General features: G+C 41.2%; 1 protein-coding gene across 4 annotated transcripts in view; it reads right to left on the bottom strand.

Moving 5' to 3' along the window:
- PDSS2 (decaprenyl diphosphate synthase subunit 2) overlaps positions 1 to 21507 on the bottom strand; it is a 280931-nt gene that overhangs the window by 13875 nt on the left and 245549 nt on the right. For 2 of the 4 annotated variants that reach the window (XM_055535287.1, XM_055535289.1), the window contains one exon: positions 4862 to 5682. The exons of 1 other annotated variant lie outside the window; for it this stretch is intronic. In XM_055535287.1, coding sequence (XP_055391262.1) covers positions 5524 to 5682 — 159 coding nt within the window. In that variant the 3' untranslated portion in view covers positions 4862 to 5523. Of the gene's footprint in view, positions 1 to 4861; positions 5683 to 12659; positions 12758 to 21507 lie in introns of those variants that run through there. One more of the 4 variants, XM_055535288.1, reaches the window with a different exon arrangement.

The raw sequence follows: 21507 nt of genomic DNA, 5'->3' as shown, positions 1-21507 counted from the left end.
AAAAAAAAAAAAAGATAGGCATGGCAGAAAAGGCTGGAAGAAATACAAAGGAAATGGTGATGCTGATTATGTGAACATGGTGAGATTCAGAATAATTTTTTTCTATCTTTCAAAAAGTGTTTATTTACTTAAATGTATCAAAAAGTGAAATCTTCCCAACAACAGTCAGGGCAATGGGGAGCCTACTCATCTGCTCACAGGATGCAGTGACAGGTACAATGTCAGTCTTTGAAATGAACAGGCCACATTGAGAAAAAGATGATAAGAGCTTTTCCATGAAGATGGAAATAGCATCTATGAAAAAGGAATGAAAGCCTGCCAAACTTTCCCTTTCTATGGAAGAGTAAGAAATATATATTCAAGAAGAACATTCCTCCACCAGCAGAGGCCTACAACCTGGTACTTCAGAGCTCCAAGGGCAGGTGGGGGAGCTAAAGGGAGAGGTGGACCCCTCTGTTCTGGCCCCTCTGGTGTCTCCGCAGGTGACCTTCTTTTTAAAAAGGAGACCTTCTTTTTAAAAAGTATGTTATCTCCTTAATGGAAAGGCAGGAACCATTCTGAAAGAATAAAACAGCTGATTTGAGAAGAGATTAGGAGTGACTGGTAGGAGACGAAGAAAGGGGTTTTGTAAAAGACTGTCTTGTTAGATTGCTTCATGTTTTAAAAAGAAAGTCCAAATAATTTTATCATTACTAAAAGGTGATTAACAGTAATGGAAACTATTAATAATGGAATAACAATTGTGTCCTCACAGTTAAACAGACTGAAAAATCAACTCGATCTATCTCTGTCCTTGTGGGTTTTAGCAAAGGTATGACATGCCTTCTCCAGACTGAGAGGCAGTCATTCTAAAGATAAATCCCGGAACTTCTATTGGTCAGAAAGGTGAGATCTTAACAAGAGGATCTCATAGTGGGAAGACAAATGAAGGGGCGGAAAGAATCTTCCTGAAACTAAGAAATCTAGGAAGCAATGTGAAAAGAGTTTTCTGAAAAGCAAGTTTTCTGTATATGTGATGGACCTGCTGCTCAGTTAAAGAGTTTTGTTTTTTTCTTTTGGCAATGCCACTTGGCTTACAGGGTCTACTTCCCTGACCAGGGATTGAACCCAGGCCACAGCAGCGAAAGTATCAAGTCCCAACCCCTAGACTGCCAAGGAATTTCTAGTTAAGAGTCTTAAAAAAAGAGAGCGAGAAAAATAAGTATCCTTTAGCTGCAATTTTGTTGATTAAACACAATTTCCCCAAACCTTCTTGCCCAAAGAGATCTATATTACAGCAACTTATCAGGTTTTGAAATATCATCAAGGATTATTCAGATTGCTTTCTGGTCACCTGAGTTCACTGTGTGGTAGGTTCTCGGCCTTAAAAAAGGTCTACATCTTTTTGGAGCATTCTGCACTGAAGTATACATCTTCTACCCCAGGTTTATAGGTTTCACTTGCATCCCAGGCCATAGTAATAACATTAATATAGATAAGAGACAGTGTCAAACTTCAGAGAATGAGACCTGGATCAGGCACACAGTGTCACCCATCATTTATTTTTAGGTGTGACTAGGTAACTACATTATAGGAGCAGAAAAACATGATGCAGATTTAATGTTGTCATCAAGTAAAGCGCACAACCAAGTTTAATGATAGTCATAATCCTTATCTTTTTTCAGAGTAGTTGATTTGCAGTTCGCTCAGTCGTGTCTGACTCTTTGCAACCCCATGGACTGTAGCCCACCAGGCTTCTCCATCCATGGAATTTTCCAGGCATGAGTACCGGAGTGGGTTGCCATTTCCTTCTCCAGGGGATCTTCCCGACCCAGGGATTGAACCTGGGTCTCCCGCATTGCAGGCAGACGCTTGACCATCTGAGCCACCAGGGAATATGGCAAATAACTATCTAATCAGTATCTAATTGATAACTGTTCTTTAGAAACTGTTTTTCTAAGTTGGGGGAATTAAAGGAAGCTGACAGTGGCACAGGAAACCGCTTTGTAGTCCTGGGGAAACAGAACCTTACATTGTAGAAAAGAATGTCTCTAGGGGTGGGACTGAGAGCGAGAATGTGTGAGACACCAAAGAAGGGTAGTTGAGAAGAGTGGAAGTGGATCACAGGTGCTGGGGGGTGAGGGAGGAAGCTGCAGCTGGCTACGTAAAATTATGTAGGATGTCTGTGTGCAGGGGTATGGCTGTAAATTTTACAGTGAGGCCACCACCTGTGAGCAAGAAGGCATCTCCGTGGAGCAGTGCTGTGAGACCTGATAGATTTAAATGTCTTTGAGTATCTGAAGTGCCAGTGCTGGTCCAGATGGTGGGGACTCAGTAGTGAATTCAGTGAATGATGAACTGCAAAGGTTAAATAGTAGCCTGTAGGAAGGTGTACTGCTAATGCTAGGAGGAAAAGAGTGGAGGTGGAAGGATAAACAGGGGAAATGAGGGAAATTTCATTTAAGGGAGAACTGAGCACATTCATAGCCAGCAGAGGAAACCCAAGACTCAAAACCAGAGACATGAGACAGGAGGCTGCAGGCTGAAGATCTTTGGACAGTGTCAATAGATGCGTGCGTGCTCAGTCATGTTTGACTCTTTGCAACCCCATGGACTGTAGTCCCACCAGGCTCCTCTGTCCATAGACTTCTCCAAGCAAGAATACTGGAGTGGCATGCCCATTTCATCCTCCAGGGGATCTTCCCAACCCAGGGATCGAACCCAGGTCTCTGCGTCTTTTGCGTCTCCTGCACTGGCAGGCGGATTCTTTACCACTGCACCACCTGGGAAGCACCTTTGGAAAAGAGTAGAGTCTTATCTGGAAAGAGAAGAAAAGGAAGAGAGAAAGAGGCGCTGTCTGGAAAGACTTTAAAATGGGGAGGGGAGTGTGAAGGCAAGCCAGTCAGGCAGAGGTGGTCCTCTCTGCTGGCTCCTGCATCTATAAATGGGGGATAAGTCTTAACCCCAGAGAGTAGCTATGGGATTCGAACAAGATAGCACTGTTAAAGCCTTCAGCAGAGTGCCTGGCATGCCCGCAGAGCCCTCACTAAGCCTGAAGAAAAGACCGACAGGGAGGCAGAAGTCAGGTGGCTCAGGGGCTGAAGTGAGTGAGGTTCGCAAGTCCAGGTGGAAGGAACAGGACAGTGGCTAATGAATGAATTCTTCCCTCTAGCAAAAGACTACGGTGATGCAGAGGGGGAAGGAGGTGGCATACTAAAGTCACTAACTCTGCCTGACAGCACCCTGGCACTAGGCCAAAAAAGTGTAATTAAATGTGTCTCGCTGCACCCAAATTTCCCCCTAGAGACTGTCCGAAGTTACAAGGGTTTAGAATGGATGAATAAATAAATATCCCTGAAGAAGGGGAGTGGAGAAGACCATCAGTGTTTAATACTTTAGAGTGACTAAGCCAACACAGGAGGTTTAACAAAGACAGGGCTGTCACTCCACAGTGAGGGCAGAGCTGCTGCTTCCAGGGAGCCAGGACACGAGGTACAGGAGAGGGGACAGAGGCTGGCAGAGCTTCTGGGGAGATGAGAGGGAGGTAGGAAACATACCAAAGAAAGCAGAAAGGCGGGTGCTGAAACGAGTTCAAGACTGTAAATCACACAACTGGAAAGCTGGGAATTCTTTCGGTCACCTGTGGGGCAGCTGGGCGAGAAGGCAGCCATTAAGATTCATGCACTCTTTCATCACCTGTCTTTGGGTTTCACCTTCTCTCTTCCCTGAATCTCACATAGCATCTCTGTTATCTAGAGAGTCAGAAATGGGAAACTTTTCGACAATAAAGCAAAGGTGGAGGGGACTTCACGTATTTCCGTTTAACCTTATTTTACAAATGCGGAAATAGAGGCTCAGAGGGAAGTGCCTTGTTCAAGGTCACACGGTGAACCTGGTGCTCAAGCAGACTTAGAAGAGCCCTAGAATCCTGTGCTGTGTTCCCCGGTGCCTGACCATCCGTTTGATAAAACCTACAGCTTGCTGAAGTTCCTGCACAGCCAGAGAACACAAAGCAAGCCTCCTCCTTTGTGGAAGTTAATGATTAAAACCTAGTCTGATCTAAAGCATCTAACCCTAGTTACTAATTAAGCCAATTTCTGTGAGAAAAGACATTTCAAACAGAAGAGTGCTGTGTTCTCTTCAGCTAAATCTATAGGCCTTCAAATTATAGCAGCGTAAACTGCACAATTACAATGTTTCAAGTATGCTTAAAAATATTTCATAATGCAATACCTTAACCTCTGTAACTTCCATTTTCTCTTCATTGCATGCCACATGCTGGGTCCTGCTAAAATGATTTTGTAACTTTTGGAGAAGGAATTTAACTAAAGTGACTTCACTTACAGTGTTTGAGTGAAGTAGGTAATAAAATATGTTTGCTGTGTTCGATGTCTCCAGATAGGGCTGTAATTACACCACATAAGGAAGAAAGGTGGCTGAGTCTCAACCTAGATCATTTATGTAAACTCAGCCTTCTTGTCAACGGTGTTCTCATATTGCCTGCCTCCAAACCGCAAAAATCATCTCCTATGAACCACACAGAGACAGTGTCCGATTGCAGGCCTGTGAGACTGCAATTCTTTCCGTAATTCGAAGTCTGTGGTTCAAGACCAAAATCTGACATTCTGAGGTTAAAAACAAACAAACAATCAAAACTCACCAATGAATTCCCCAGTACAACAACTATATATCTGATGCTTTTAAAAATTAAGGGTATTCTTTACACCAAAGTATTACAAATGAATACATTTACTTAAAAAAAAAAAAGAAAAAAAGCATCCTGGTTCAGCTTAAAAGAAAAAAACAAGTTTGGTTCTTTGAAATGCACTTGAAAAAAAATTTGGTCCAGAAAGAAAAGCAGGCAATTTCTACTATAACCAAGTTAATATTTGACAACATTTTAATCTCCTACTTCAAATATTTGGCATTATTTTTTCAACAATTTCCACCCTCCTCCCCCAAATCTTGCAAAAACCAAGAAGCAAAAAGTATATCCAGACTGTATCTATAAATACAAAGACATAGTTGCGAGAAGACAAAGCATGTGTTTTTCTTAATCATTAGACTACCCTCCATTATGACAAACTGGTCACTGGGTTTTCATTTGACAGTCCTCCCTGGCCGGCACTGATAGCGTTTCTCTTGACACCTGCAGCTCCCAGCTTGCCCTGTCCTCTCTAGAAGGAAAACCACAGGCCACCGCCCTGGCGCCATCCCTGGCTCGGTCCAATCAATAACGACTTATTTCCTGTCCATTTGCTGAGGTCACAGGAGCGAATCTCATTAATTATTTCTGCTACTGAAGCCTCAAGTGTGCTTCTGGCATGACAACTGAAAACTGCTTGACCTTTTTTCTTCTAATTTTGTTTGCAGCAGTTCCAAAAAGAAGGCAGTATTCATTTAGCAGTGTGATAAAAAGAAGAAAAAAAATGTATATATTGTTGAAGTCATTAACACATTTAGATATTTCATCATGAAAGCTCTCCCGATCACCTCCTTCCTCAATTTTTTCAGCCAACGAACAACAGTCTTTTTAATTTGGTGTCAGGAAAATCTTGTCATAGCAAACACAATGTTTTCTAAAGCAGTTCTGGCCTCCGAGGGAGGAAAGCTCTCCAGGGCCTCCAATGCTTTGTTTCCATGGTAACGACACAGGTCAATAGCTGAAGTCACACCTTTGCCAGCTTTGATTGTTTCTCGCAACTGTTAAGAAACAAATGCACAGAAAAAGTCAGTTTTTAAGGTACTACAGTTAAACTGGGGAGGGGAGCTGGAAAACAAAGAAGGGGAGAAACAGAAGAGATTCACTGTTTCTGCTTTTGAGGTTAAAGAGGACATCATTCCCCATTGATTCGGAGGCACTAACATTGCCTAAGGCTGCTAGGTGTCAGCCCTCCAGAGCAGAACAATAGGCTCCAATCAGCCTAATTACACCTCCTCCCCAACTGCCACCCTGTGATAGCTTGAAGAGAGCCCTGCTAGGGGGTGGAGGTGAGGAAGGTGGAAGGGCATTTACATCTCTGGCATTTTGAATTCAGCAGCTTCATATTCTAAGGTGAGGAAGATTTCATTAACATCCTATTAATAACTAATATTTTTACACCGTATGTTGACACAATAGTTCACATGAAAATTCAAGAAAGACACACAGTAGATCTGAACACTACATTACTAAAGCTGTAAGACTCTGGGGCAAATGAATTAAAATGCCTTTTGTAAAGCCTAAGGTCAACTCTTGCTCACAAATGGAGCTGATTTCCAATCCCTCTCCTTGACAACCAGAAAGGACCAATACAATAGTTACACTCTAGAGCTGCAGAAGAGTGATAATGATTTGGCCGGTCCACTTCTCCTTGCCCCATTCCATCTTTTCTTTCTCAGTGAAAACCTCTAATGTCTGCCTCACTCCCTAAACCAGATACTTGGGAGTCCTCCTTCATCCATTCAGGCACCATGGCTCACCCATGGCTGAACTTTTTGCACACCCCTCGGTTGGGTGAGGCCCACTGACAAGTTCTAGTCCATGAGACATGAATGGTGCATGTCACTTCTGGGCTGTAGCACTTAGCCATCCATGGGAGTCCAGCCAGAGCTTTCCCTCTGGTACATCAACTGGTCTCATTGGAGAAGTTCCTCAGGGACCAGAGTGACCACAGTGAGCACCATGGAGCCTCTTCAACCAGAGCAGAACGTCGTGTGGGCAAGAAACATGTCTGTTGTCTGAAGAGACTGTCAAGTTGTCTGTGGCCATCTTGACTGAAATACTCACTAAGTCCCAGCCATTCTAGCTCATACACAGCCCTCATATTATCATCTACTCTTCACTCTCATTGCCACATTAGTTCAGGCTATCATCATCCCTCGCCTGGGTTATTTTTGCAATCACCTCCTGAAGAGTCTTCCCACTACCCACTCTTTCCCTCTGGACTCCATCCTTCATACTACCAAGGAGCTCTTTATAAAATGCAAATATGATCTTGCTTAAAACCCTCCACTGCCTTCCAAGAGCTCTAAGAAAAAAAGAAGTCCAAGCTCTTTCATGAGGCATGGAAGTCCTTTATCTATCTAGCTCTTTCTCAGCCTGTTTCTTCCCTTTGCTTGTTTCTTCCCTTTCCCTGTTTCATCATTACTTAGGGAACCTACTTGCATCTGATGAGGTCTTCCGTGATAGCTCAGTTGGCAAAGAATCCACTGGCAATGCAGGAGATCTGGGTTCGATCCCTGGATTGGGAAGATCCCCTGGAGAAGGGAAAGGCTACCCACTCTAGCATTCTGGCCTAAAGAATTCCATGGACTGTATAGTCCATAGGGTCACAAAGAGTTGGACACGACTGAGTGACTTTCACTCACTTCACTTGTAGGACTGCTGGTGGGTACTACATGAGACAGTGCAGGGTGCTTGACAGTGTCTGAAACACTATGGATATTCAGAATGACTTCATTCTTCTTCCTTCTCAAGCCCTTTGCCACTGCCAGGACAGCTACTCCAGCCACCAAGATCAAGTCTATTTTAGTTTGATGCATAACAACCTCATAGGTAGTTGAACTTGGATCAGACCTGCTTAAAGATTTAAAAAAAAAAAAAAAGGAAAAGGACATACCTCTTATTTTCATTAGCAGGTGTTAGGGGAACCGGGGTGTGGGGGGGTGCGCTCTGAAAACCAACCTAAGAACTTTATTAAAAAATTTTATTATCAAATATTTTTAATTTTTCTTTTCTATTTTTTGGCTGTGCTGCATGGCATGCAGGATCTGTTCCCTAACCAGGAACTGAAGCTGTGGCCCCTGCAGTAGAAGCCTGATATCTTAACCATGGGACCACCAGGGAAGTCCCTTGAATATTTTAAAAGTACAGAAAAGCTGAAAGACTAGCACAGGAGTTGGCAACCTATAGCCTCAGACCAGAGGCTCAGATCAGAAGGACTGATGCTGAAGCTGAAGCTCCAATACTTTGGCCACCTGATGCGAAGAACTGACTCATTGGAAAAGACCCTGATGCTGGAAAGATTGAAGGCAGGGAGAGAAGGGGATGACAGAGGATGAGATGGTTAGATGGCATCACTGACTCGATGGACATGAGTTTGAGCAAGCTCCAGGAGTTGGTGATGGACAGGGAAGCCTGGTGTGCTGCAGTCCATGGGGTTGCAAAGAGTCGGACACGAATGAGTGACTGAACTGAGCCTCAGACCAAATGCGGCTTCCCTGTTTTTATAAATTAAGTTCTACTGGAACATAACATGCCCATTCATTTAAGTATTGTCTACAGTTGCTTCTGTACTGTAACGGCAGAGATGCAGAGTTGAACAGCTGCCACAGAGACTGTATGAATTGCAAAGCCTAAAATATTTACACTTTGGCCTTTACAGGAAGTCTGTGACTCCTGGACTAGCAGAACACATATCCTCTACGGAGACTCAACAATCATTAATACTTTGCTATTTTTGTCCTATCTACTTGTATGTATGTTTTCTGAATCATTTGAAAGTAAGCTGTAAGCAGTGGTAAGCTGCTTAATTACTCTCCAGAGGAGAAACTAATTTTCTAGAGGAGGAAAAAGCCCTACTTGTAGATTTTGTGGTTTGCATACTCCCGTCAGGCTGGATTTCAAGCTACCAATGGTTGCAAAATCACAAAATTCTTAAATATTTAACAATTGGCTCTGAGCTGGCAGGACATGACTTGGATGCACCACAAGCTGTAGGATGCTTTACCCTTGTTTTGAGAAGTATCTCCTAAGATAAGAACATTTTCCTACACGGTCAGAACTCTATTATCAGAGCTCGGGAAGTTAACAGTAATACTCTTCTATTATGTAATATCTAGTCTACCTGTAAGTCTTCCCAACTGGCTCCAAAATTTCTTTTTTAGCCTTTCAACGCTCACCCTACCCCCATCCCTGAAACTGTAATAAATCCTGGTTCACACACTTTATTCATTTGTTATGACACTTTAAATTTCTTCCTCCCCCTATGATATTGCCATTTTGAAAGGACCAAGCTATGTTGTACAGTGTTCTACATTCTGCATTTCTCTGATTGCTATGCAGAGTTTGTTAGTCTATAAACTTTATTCAGTCAGGCTCCATTGAATATTTGATGCTGACTTACATGGCATTTAGTGGGCTTCCCTGGTGGCTCAGATGGTAAAGAATCTGCCTGCAATGCAGGAGACCTGGGTTCACTCTCTGGGTTGGGAAGATCCCCTAGAGAAAGAAATTGCAACCCACTATAGTTTTCTTGCCTGGAGAATTCTATGGACAGAGGAGCCTGGTGGGGTATGGTATTTAATCCTACGTGTGTGCATGCCAAGTTGCTTCAGTCATGTCAGATTCTTTGCAACCCCATGGTAGCCTGCCATGCTCTTCTGTCCATGGGATTCTCCAGGCAAGAATACTTGAGTAGGTTGCCATGCCCTCCTGCATTGGTAGGCGAGTTCTTTACCACTAGCACCTCCTGAGAAGCCCATTTAATCCTACAATGAAGGGTAATTCAGAATAGGGCAAAACAGCACTCAGGAGGGCTTCACTGGTGGCTCAGTGGTACAGAACCCGCCTGCCAACGCAGGAGACGTGGTTCAGTCCCTAAGTCAGGAAGATCCCCTGGTGTAGGAAATGGCAACCCACTCCAGTATACTTGCCTGTGAAATCCCATGGACAGAGGAGCCTGATGGGCTACAGTCCATGGGGTCGCAAAGAGTCAGACACAGCTGAGCAACTGAACACACACAAGCACTCAGGAGGACATCTCTAAAAGTTACTCATGCCCTAAAAAGAGTTAATTTCTCCTTCCCAATGACTATTCTACTTCCAGTTAATACTCCAATCTGCTCTCCGCAGAGCTGGCTCACAAGACTTTGCATACCAAGGACCCAACAGCTTCCATGTGTAAAAGTCCCATTTCAGGACTCACTGGTAATCTAATCCTTCATGGAAGGCATTAATATTGTTCTTCATAGGCATCTGTATACACTTCCACCAACTAAACATAAACTACTGGTTCAAAGGAAATCCTTCAGATATAATTAATAGGGCATAACTGAGATTCATTTTTACTATAAATTAGAATAGGCCATGAGTTCATCCAGAAAAATACAATATTGGAAAATACAGAAAAATACAAAAACAGAAAATACAAATATACAAAATACAAATAATACAAAAATAATATGCAAAAAAAATAATACAAAAATACAAATACAGAAAAATACAAAAATACACAAGATACATTAAACTGGAGTTCGTAAACCTGGCTGATTATAAGATTCACCTGGGGAGCTTTAACATACAGATACCTAGACCTCATTCCTGGAGCTGGATTCAGTAAGGCCTTAAAAAAATACTTCTTAGGTCACTTCAATGATTAACCAGATTTGGGAGTACCTCACTCACTGGGGCATGTATTTGGAGCGATGATATTTTAAAATTATCATGTTGGATTTATACTGTTTTAACCACACTTGCAAACTGTTGTCTTTGTGGTGATCAAAATAAATTCAGCAAGCATTTATTGGGCACCTCTATGCCATAGCTCGGAGAAGGCAATGGCACCCCACTCCAGTACTCTTGCCTGGAAAATCCCATGGATGGAGGAGCCTGGTAGGCTGCAGTCCATGGGGTCGCTAAGAGTCGGACACGACTGAGCGACGTCACTTTCACTTTTCACTTTCATGCATTGGAGAAGGAAATGGCAACCCACTCCAGTGTTCTTGCCTGGAGAATCCCAGGGATGGGGGAGCCTAGTGGGCTGCCGTCTGTGGGGTTGCACAGAGTCGGACACGACTGAAGTGACTTAGCATAGCATAGCATGCCATAGCTATATAGTAGGGGCTAGAGGTACAGAAAGAGACACAGTTGCTGCCTCCCAGGACTGCTTGTTAGAGGACTTGTCATTGGGCTGCAGAACCAGAGAGGGCTGAGTGGAACCTGGAGGGATTGGACCCATGATGTTGGTTCTGAAAGTTGCAAGAGAAAAGACCACAATAAAAAAAATTCTTTTCACTTTTGCCTTCACCTACATTTTGACTGGGCAAATTCCCAACTGATGCACAAATACAACTTTCCACATTAGGATGTGGCTAAAATGCTCATAAGCCCATTCTGGCCTTTATGACCTGAAAACCACTTTAGCTGTAGGATAAATTAAAAAAATACAAAAAGGTGAATTATCATTTTGCATTTATTTCCATGATTTAGCACTTTAGGGCAATAATTTAATTGAACCTCTAATTAAGTGAACTGAATAGTTGTATAAGTACAGTATCACCTGAAATAAATTAAGTCCAAATCGCCTGATAGAGGATCCATTAAAGATATTAACACAGAGAGAAGAGAATGCATAGTACTTAAAATTAAGTGCATTATTATTAGTATTTATCAAAAGGTATCACTTTTCAGTGACAAATGTATCTTTTATGAGATCATTTTAAGAAATCATGGTAAGCCTCTGAAAACTATTTGGTTTGCAAGTCCTCTGAAAATTAAAGCCAAGCCCCTGCCACAGGGTCTCGGTAGCTTTAGACGATGAGGAGGCAGCAGCTCCTTCCGTCCGATGAAAACAGAGGAAGACTTTAGATCTAGAAGAAACCCCAAGCACTGTCTTCTCACCTCGTTTTGCAGGAGAAGATACTGGATGAGTGAGGCTAAGTGGCATGGACAAGAGTCAACAGCAAATTTGAGAAATGGCCTGGGTTTCATTTTTGCACATCCCGAGCTCTTCCAGCCTATAGCGCTGGAAAAGACTTGGAGATAACCCCAAGTTTTATTTCACCCAACCAGAACAGGGATACTAAAACCTATCTGGAACACAGGTTAGACTGTGTTCTGAAGAACCTGTATAACAGAGTAAGGGAGTATGAAACAATATAAAGTTCTGGGTTTGTTTTTAGTGGTTGAAAACAGCTGGATGAGGGTGAAAGAAAACAAACAGAAGCCATGCTATTACGGGAAGAGAGCACATACCTCCCAGCCAAGAGGTAGGAGTGGACCATGCTTGCTTAATAGAGATTATAAACTGGAAGAAAGGTACGATGCAGTAATGACATGGAACTTCAACCTGTGAACAGCTGCTAAAACTTGCATTCTATGGTTGACAAATTCTTGGTGTGCCTGACTGATAATCTTATGTATCAGAAGAGAGAAGAAGCACTTTTGCTTAGCTATGTCAGCATAACTGGCTATAAATGTGATAGGGATTAACAAAAAATTAATGGCATCCTGGTATTAGAATTGGTTTCTCTGGTGGCTCAGATGGTAAAGAATCTGCCCACAATGCAGGCGACCTGGGTTCAATCCCTGGGTTGGGAAGATCCCCTGGAGCACGGAATGGCAACCCACTCCAGTATCCTTGCCTGGAGAATTCCATGGACAGAGGAGCCTGACAGACTGCAGTCGATGGGGTCGCAAAGAGTCAGACATGACTAAGCAACTAACACTTTCACTGGTATTAGAATCAGTCCTTAGAAAGGACTAGCAGGTGTGGGTTTGGACACCTGGACTATGTGTTAGGAAAGTGCATTGCAAAAATGAGTTAGTGAAAAGATGGCCATGATTCCCCAAATCTGTAACCGGAAATACAGTTCAAGGGTGACAGAAGCTACTGAAAAACTAAGCTCCAACAATAGTCATAATTAATTATGAAAGTGAACAAAATAATGGCTACTGAAAAAACTCTCTCAGGACTCACATTTGAGAAGGCATGTGTGTAAAAGGAGGAGCCAACCATCCCCTCCACTGCACAGAGAGCCACCGTGGAGATCGGGTCCTATCCCTGGCTTGAAGGAGCTGACAGAAAGAGAGGCACAAAGCTGTAAAAATTGTGTAGGACTCCACCAATAAGTCTATATTGTCACCAGGACGCTTCATAGAAAATGTTCAGAAACAAACAACCTTGTCAAAATCTGCTAAAGTCTGATGGGCATTCACGGGGGCAGTACGGGGAGGAGATGATGACAAAAATGAGGGGCTTTGAAATGTAAAGGCTGTATGCTGAGTAAGAGCAAGTATGTACAAATATTTGCAGAAGATAATGTACTATTAAAAGAAGACAAAGGAAACAGAACAACTGAAGAATGAGTTCAAAATTGTAAAGACTAAATTCCACAAAGACGGGCCTTTAAAGATGATGCATAAGATACTATGCATTCAAATAGCCCATTACAGCTTGCCAGGGAACCTTGGATACAGCTACCATCTTGGCTTTTGGTGTCCTTAGCTTTCCAAGACCATCCACTCTTCTCACTCTAAACACTGTATTATCCTCTAAGATAAACAGCTGTGCAGCTTTCTCACTTCCTTTACCTGATGTTCCTGTCCAGTTTTCACTCTCTGACACTTCCTTCTTTGCCTTCCTCCTCATGTCATCCTCCTCTGAAGATGTAGTCCCTGGTCTAGAGCACCTTCACAGACGCACCCATCCACCTCTGTCCTGCTCTCATATGCTTGGAATGCATATAACTGTCCTTCCCAGCTACTGAAAGACTGTGAGAAATGTCAGAAATGGGAGTCAAATGACTAATGCCTTTCAATACTGGACAAAAAAATGAGGACAAATGTGCATTCTGTAACACAGATCCATGAACTTATGAAAATTATGGCAAAAATCCAGAAGAGGTTAATAGACCGATTGTGAACTCTAGAGAAAAAGCAGTGGTGATCACAGCCCCAGGATAGGTGGGTCACAACGAGCACATTATAACAGAACAATCTCATTTTTCTTTTGATATTAACTTGACTGCTAGCTTCAGAAATAGTAGAGTACATTCAGATATTCATCATGGATAAGACAGAGAAACAGGATCTGTATTAGAGTTTGGTAATATGGATTCAAACATGTAAAACAACTATTCCTAGAAAATGTTTAGTAGTGGATTTATATTGAGCAGAAAGGTGATACCTGGTATTGTACTGCAAGACTCAGTACTTGGTTCCTTTCCCTTATCACAGTGATTGAAAGATGATGGAGAAGAAATGCAGGTTAAATTTTAATTTTCAGATGTCACACGGTCAAGAGAGAAAGCTAACACATGGACAGCATCAAAATTTTAATGGTTTTGACATGTTAAGCAATAGACTGATACTAGCCAGATGAAATGGAACAGGGCAACTGTATAGTTGAGCATTTAGGTTTCATAAACTAATTATAAAAATGTAAACCCCAGTTTGGCAGTGACTCATAGAAAAATGCTGAGAATCTTTGATAACGACGTTCTGTATATAAGCCAAAACTGTGACGCAGATACTAAAAAAAAGCAAACACAAACCTTGGCAGTATAAACAGATGCACATGTCCAAAAGACAGGCAAGAACAGTCTCACTGCAGTCTTTGATAGCTAATCATTTTTATAAAACTATGTTCAAATCCTGGGTGCCATGTCTCAAGAAGGACACTTACAAGATAGATAGGGTCCAGCATGAGGATGAAGAAGTATTTGGAAACGTGTCATCTAAGGAATACTTAACCTTGAGGAAAGGGTTAAAGGAAGATATTAAACCCATCCTCAAACTACCAAAGCAATTAAATGGAAGAAGGAGCAGTCCTGTTTTATATGCTTCGGGGAACAGAACAAAGAGCAATCAGGTGAAATTTCTGGGAAGCTTCAATTTCAATTACAAGTAAGAAAGAGCTTTCAAATGACTAGAGTTGTCTAACAACGAATAATTTTTTTTGACAAGCTGTAAACTCCCTATCATTGAAAGTCCTCAGCAACTAGATGCCCACATCAGAGAAGGTATAAATGAAACTCTAAGCTGAAGAGGGAGGTGAGACAAGGCTGTCTCCAAGGTGCCACGCCACTTTAAGATTCAAGCTGACTGTGCTTCAACTGAATGGTTTTGCCAGCTTCTGAGTGGCAAGACTTGGTACGAAATGAAAAACAGTAATCAAAACCTTTCTTTAATACAATAAACTGTGAAATGTATCACAAACAACATAAAAATTTCCTTTCTACTTAGAATGACTTATTTTACTTAGAATGACTTATTTACTTATTAAAAAGCAGAGACATCACTTTGGCGACAAAGGTCCATCTAGTCAAAGCTATGGTTTTTCGAGTAGTCATGTATGGATGTGAGAGTTGGACCATAAAGAAAGCTGAACGCGAAAGAATTGATGCTTTTGAACTGTGGTGTTGGAGAAGACTTTTGAGAGTCCCTTGGACTGCAAGGAGACCAAACCAGTCAATCCTAAAGGAAATCAATCCTGAATATTCATTGGAAGAACTGCTGCTGAAGCTAAAGCTCCAATACTTTGGCTACCTGATGCAAAGAACTGACTCATTGGAAAAGACCCTGATGTGGAAAGATTGAAGGCAGGAGAAGGGGACAACAGAGGATGAGATGGTTGAATGGCATCACCAACTTGATGGACATGAGTTTGAGCAAGCTTTGGGAAGTGGTGATGGACAGCGTATCCTGGCGTGCTGTAGTCCATAGGGTTGCAAAGAGTTGGACACGACTGAGTGACTGAACTAAACTGAACTAGAATGACAAATTATTTAAATTTAAATTTTGATTATTTTAAAATCAATTATTTAAATTTATTTAAATTATTTAAATTATATTAAATTAAAAATTAAAATTTAAAATTTAAATTTAAAATTCTATTTAAAAGAATCTATAGAAAAAAAATCTACTGATCTTAATTACTTAATCTATTGATCTAATGACCTTAATTAAATGTCTTATTTTGGCAAAAATGGAAGGAAGTGGAAATAAGAGAATTTTTAGTTATTTCCTCAATCATATGAATTCACAGGTGAAGACACAGTTAGAATGGTAGTGTGTCCCAATATTAAAATAGTAATAATAATATAATAATAATAGCAATAGCAAAAAGACAACCCCATATATAGTACTTACATGTGCCTGCTACTGCTGCTGCTAAGTCACTTCAGTCGTGTCCGGCTCTGTGAAACCCCTGAGACGGCAGGCTACCAGGCTCCCCCGTCCCTGGGATTCTCCAGGCAAGAACACTGGAGTGGGTTGCCATTTCCTTCTCCAATGCAGGAAAGTGAAAAGTGAAAGTGAAGTCATTCAGTCGTATCCGACTCTGAGCGACTCCATAGACTGCAGCCTACCAGGCTCCTCCATCCATGGGATTTTCTAGGCAAGAGTACTGGAGTGGGGTGCCATTGCCTTCTCTGTTACATGTGCCTAGCACTCTTCTAGGAGAAGGCAATGGCAACCCACTCCAGTACTCTTGCCTGGAAAATTTCATGGACGGAGGGGCCTGGTGGGCTGCAGTCCATGGGGTCGCTAGGGGTCGGACACGACTGAGCGACTTCACTTTATTTTTTCACTTTCATGCACTGGAGAAGGAAATGGCAACCCACTCCAGTGTTCTTGCCTGGAGAATCCCAGGGATGGGGGAGCCTGGTGGGCTGCCGTCTATGGGGTCGCACAGAGTCGGACACAACTGAAGCGACTTAGCAGCAGCAGCACTCTTCTAATATATCTATATAATATACATAAGATACATATAATAGTACTTACCTCATAGGACTATTGTGAGGATTGCATACACAAACATATGTACCTTCTGTTCTATATATCTTATGAGGTGTATGTGTGTGTGGATCTCTCTATCTAGGAAAAACTAGAATTTCATTTGAGAAGAGAACATGTATGTTAATATTGTCCTTTGCACAGGACAAACTTTTAAAATACACATTCAAATCACAGATTTTAAAAAATACATCAAATCAAATACTTTTGGATAAAACCATATTTACAGAGATGACAGAAACCTAAGCCATCATTAGATTATGTACCTCTTACAGCATACACTTTTTTTTTTCTACCACAAGTAAAAATGCCATACAGTTGTGGAACAAATGTCAATAGGAATTGGAGGTGGAAAATGTCCACATTTTCTGCTAAGAAAAAGCCATAAATACCTCAATATACTTGAGTAAGTATATTCTTCTAGACATACTTTTTCAACAAAAAGGCAGTGAATAAAATGAAACTAGTATATTTGTACCTAAAAAATTCTTAATAACAGAAACTTTTTGTTTTAATTAAAAATCTCAACCAAAGACTCTGACTGAAACATTGGTATTGGGGTTTCATGAAACCAACCGGATACTGCCTCTTATCATTTTCACAATTTAAAAAAAATTTCAGTGTTCATCATGCTACATTGAAGTCACTGGATAAAAGATAAGTTCAAAATGACAAACATAATTTATCACATGCTTTAAACATTTTTACTATTCTCAAATAAAATATCAGAGTATTTTTCTTTTGTAAAATAGCCTATAAAATTACTGTAATATAGATCTGTATTGAGTTTTGAGATACTAATTTTTAACAAGTTCTATTTATTGTTTTGAAGAATTAAAATCATTCTGTATAACTGTGTGAGAGTTCAGGACACGCATGACATTTGTTACACTGCTCTCCTTTTCCCTGGCCAAATTCTGGAAGCCCATGGAGATGGGAGGTAAGAGAGGTGGACTCCAAGAGGGACAAAATGCCACGTATTTCCAGACATGATGGCCTTTCAAGCACCTTGGAGCAGAATCCTCCAGAACCCACACAGGAACCTTTTTTTAATCTTATAACAGGATGAGATGTTCCCTTCCTAAGACTGATTAATTCATTTATGCTGTTTCATAATAATACAAAAAATAATCATAGAGAGGCAATAAGTACACTGCCTCTCTCCCTGGCAGTGGGGAAACTCTGGGCCTGGACATGTGTGACCTTGGGCAAAGTAACTTCTCTAAGCCCACCTCACCTATAAAATCACAGAGATAATATTTATGCCACAGGCGATTATTATAAGGAATGAATAAGATAAAATATGTGAAATTAACATCAATAAAATGCTTTACAAATATAAGGTTTGAAGAGTAAGGGAGCATGGGGATACACTGCAAAGCTCACATTAACATTTATATAATGTACCTGGTTCGTTTCCAAGGTAAACCATTCAATACCACAGTAATCCAAATCTATGTCCTGACCAGTAATGCTAAAGAAGCTGAAGTTGAATGGTTCTATGAAGACCTATAAGACCTTCTGGAACTAACACCCAAAAAAGATGTCTTTTTCATTATAGGGGACTGGAATGCAAAAGTAGGAAGTCAAGAAACACCTGGAGTAACAGGCAAATTTGACCTTGGAATATGGAATGAAGCAGGGCAAAGGCTAATAGAGTTTTGCCAAGAGAACGCACTAGTCATAGCAAACACTCTCTTCCAACGACACAAGAGAAGACTCTACACATGGACATCATCAGATGGTCAACACCGAAATCAGATTGATTATATTCTTTGCAGCCAAAGATGGAGAAGCTCTATACAGTCAGCAAAAACAAGACCGGGAGCTGACTGCGGCTCAGATCGTGAACTCCTTATTGCTAAATTCAGACTTAAACTGAAGAAAGTTGAGAAAACCACTAGACCATTCAGGTATGACCTAAATCAAATCCCTTATGATTATACTGTGGAAGTGAGAAATAATTTAAGGGGCTAGATCTGATAGACAGAGTGCCTGAAGAATGATGGATGCAGGTCCATGACATTGTACAGGAGACAGGGATTAAGACCATCCCCAAGAAAAAGAAATGCAAAAAAGCAAAATGGCTGTCTGAGGGGGCCTTACAAATAGCTGTGAAAAGAAGACAAGTGAAAAGCAAAGCAGAAAAGGAAAGATACACCCTTTTGAATGCAGAGTTCCAAAGAATAGCAAGGAGAGATAAGAAAGCCTTCCTCAGTGATCAGTGCAAAGAAATAGAGGAAAACAATAGAATGGGAAAGACTAGAGATCTCTTCAAGAAAATTTGAGATACCAAAGGAACATTTCATGCAAAGATGGGCTCAATAAAGGACAGAAATGGACCTAACAGAAGCAGAAAATATTAAGAAGAGGTGGCAAAAATACACAGAAGAACTGTACAAAAAAGATCTTCACGGCCCAGCTAATCATAATGGTGTGCTCACTCACCTAGAGCTAGGCATCCTGGAATGTGAAGTCAAGTGGACCTGAGGAAGCATCACTTCGAACAAAGCTAGTGGAGGTGATGGAATTCCAGTTGAACTATTTCAAATCCTAAAAGATGATGCTGTGAAAATGCTGCACTCAATATACCAGCAAATTTAGAAAACTCAGCAGTGGCCACAGGACTGGAAAAGGTCAGTTTTCATTCCAATCCCAAAGAAAGGCAATGCCAAAGAATGCTCAAACTACCGCACAATTGTACTCATCTCACATGCTAGTAATGCTCAAAATTCTCCAAGCCAGGCTTCAACAATACGTGAACTTTGAACTTCCAGATGTTCAAGCTGGTTTTAGAAAAGGCAGAGGAACCAGAGATCAAATTGCCAACATCTGCTGGATCATCGAAAAAGCAAGAGAGTTCCAGAAAAACATCTACTTCTGTTTTATTGACTATGCCAAAGCCTTTGACTGTGTGGGTCACAATAAACTGTGGAAAATTCTGAAAGAGATGGGAATACCAGACCACTTGACCTGCCTCTTGAGAAATCTGTATGCAGGTCAGGAAGCAACAGTTAGAACTGGACATGGAACAACAGACTGGTTCCAAATAGGAAAAGGAGTACATCAAGGCTGTGTATTGTCACCCTGCTTATTTAACTTATATGCAGAGTACATCATGAGAAATGCTGAGCTGGATGAAGCACAAGCTGGAATCAAGATTACCAGGAGAAATATCAATAACCTCAGATATGGAGATGATACCACCCTTATGGCAGAAAGTGAAGAAGAACTAAAGAGCCTCTGGATGAAAGTGAAAGAAGAGAGTGAAAAAGTTGGCTTAAAGCTCAACATTCAGTAAACTAAATGGCATCCGGTCCCATCACTCATGGCAATCAGATGGGGAAACAGTCGCTGACTTTATTTTGGGGGGCTCTAAAATCACTGCAGATGGTTACTGCAGCCATGAAATTAAAAGACGCTTACTCCTTGGAAGAAAAGTTATGACCAACCTAGACAGCATATTAAAAACCAGAGACATTACTTTATCAACCAAGGGTCATCTAGTCAAAGCTATGGTTTTCCCAGTAGTCATGTATGGATATGAGAATTGGATTATAAAGAAATCTGAGTGCCGAAGAATTGATGCTTTTGAACTGTGGTGTTGGAGAAGACTCCTGAGAGTCCCTTGGACTGCAAGGAGATCCATCCAGTCCATCCTAAAAGAGATCAGTCCTGAGTGTTCATTGGAAGGACTGATGCTGAAGCTGAAACTCCAATACTTTGGCCACCTGGTGTGAAGAGCTGACTCATTTGAAAAGACCCTGATGCTGGGAAAGATTGAAGGCAGGAGGAGAAGGGGACAAGAGAGGATGAGATGGTTGGATGGCATCATCGACTCAATGGAGATGAGTTTGAGTAAACTCTGGGAGTTGGTGATGGACAGGGTGGCCTGGCATGCTGTGGTCCATGGGGTCTTGAAGAGTCAGACATGATTGAGCGACTGAACTGACTGACTGACTGACTGACCTGGCTTTGATTATAAAGATTCATAGACTATTTTACATAGATTCATGGAAGTATTTTAAATATTTAAAACTGTGATTATTAGAAAATAAGAAACATGCTTGTTCTGAAAAATGAATTTCCAAATCATTTTGATCATTGATAATGCAGTCTATTCTCCCTAAAAGGGAAAAGAAAAACACACGATAAAAACAGATAAGGTATTATTTTTCTTGCCCTATCTTCCACACGAGTCTATTAAGCTCAGTCTGGATGATGTGTGGCCTCCTGTTGAGAGTGAGATTTCAGAACTGATTTCAAGGCTCAACCTCTCAGCTAAGTACATCTGAGTCTGTGCTGTGAAATACTATCCACAAAGACCTGAACATAATCAAACAACTCATTGCATACAAATTACCATATCTGAGTATATATGTATATTATATGTATGCTGTACTTAGTCGCCCAGCTATGTCCGACTGGTTGCAATCCCATGGACTGTAGCCCACCAGGCTCTTCTGTCCATGGGGATTCTCCAGGCAAGAATACTGGAGTGGATAGCCTATCCCTTCTCTAGGTTATCTTCTGGACCCAGGAAATGAACTGGGGTCTCCGGCATTGCAGGCTGATTCTTTACCAGCTGAGCTACCAGGGAAGCCCATATTATATGTATAAATACCTCTAAACAAACACCCATAGATACATATATAATTTATAAATATTTTCATATCATTAAAAACATTTTATTGGCATAATCAAAACTGCCCAAAACTGTTCACTCTATGGCTGAATATTCAGGTAAAGTTGTGCTTGTTGCTTAAGAAACAAGAGGTCAGCTTGGAGCTCAGGGTGTGTGCTGATTTCAGTAGATGTGCCTGATTTCAAAATGTAATTAAAGGGAACTAAATGATTTTAGTTTTTAAAGTTAATTTATAAATTTTCATTAACATTTGGTAAGTAGGGTATCTGAGGGTGGTGGTGATGCTCAGTCATGTCCAACTCTTTGCGACTCCATGGACTATAGGCCACCAGGCTCCTCTGTTCATAGGATTTTCCAGGCAAGAATACTGCAGTGGGTTGCCATT

The sequence above is a fragment of the Bubalus kerabau genome, chromosome 9 (assembly GCF_029407905.1).
Source record: "Bubalus kerabau isolate K-KA32 ecotype Philippines breed swamp buffalo chromosome 9, PCC_UOA_SB_1v2, whole genome shotgun sequence".
Taxonomy (NCBI): Eukaryota; Metazoa; Chordata; class Mammalia; order Artiodactyla; family Bovidae; genus Bubalus; species Bubalus kerabau.
The sequence above is the reverse complement of the archived record's forward strand: the minus strand, read 5'-3'. Positions and strand labels throughout refer to the sequence as shown.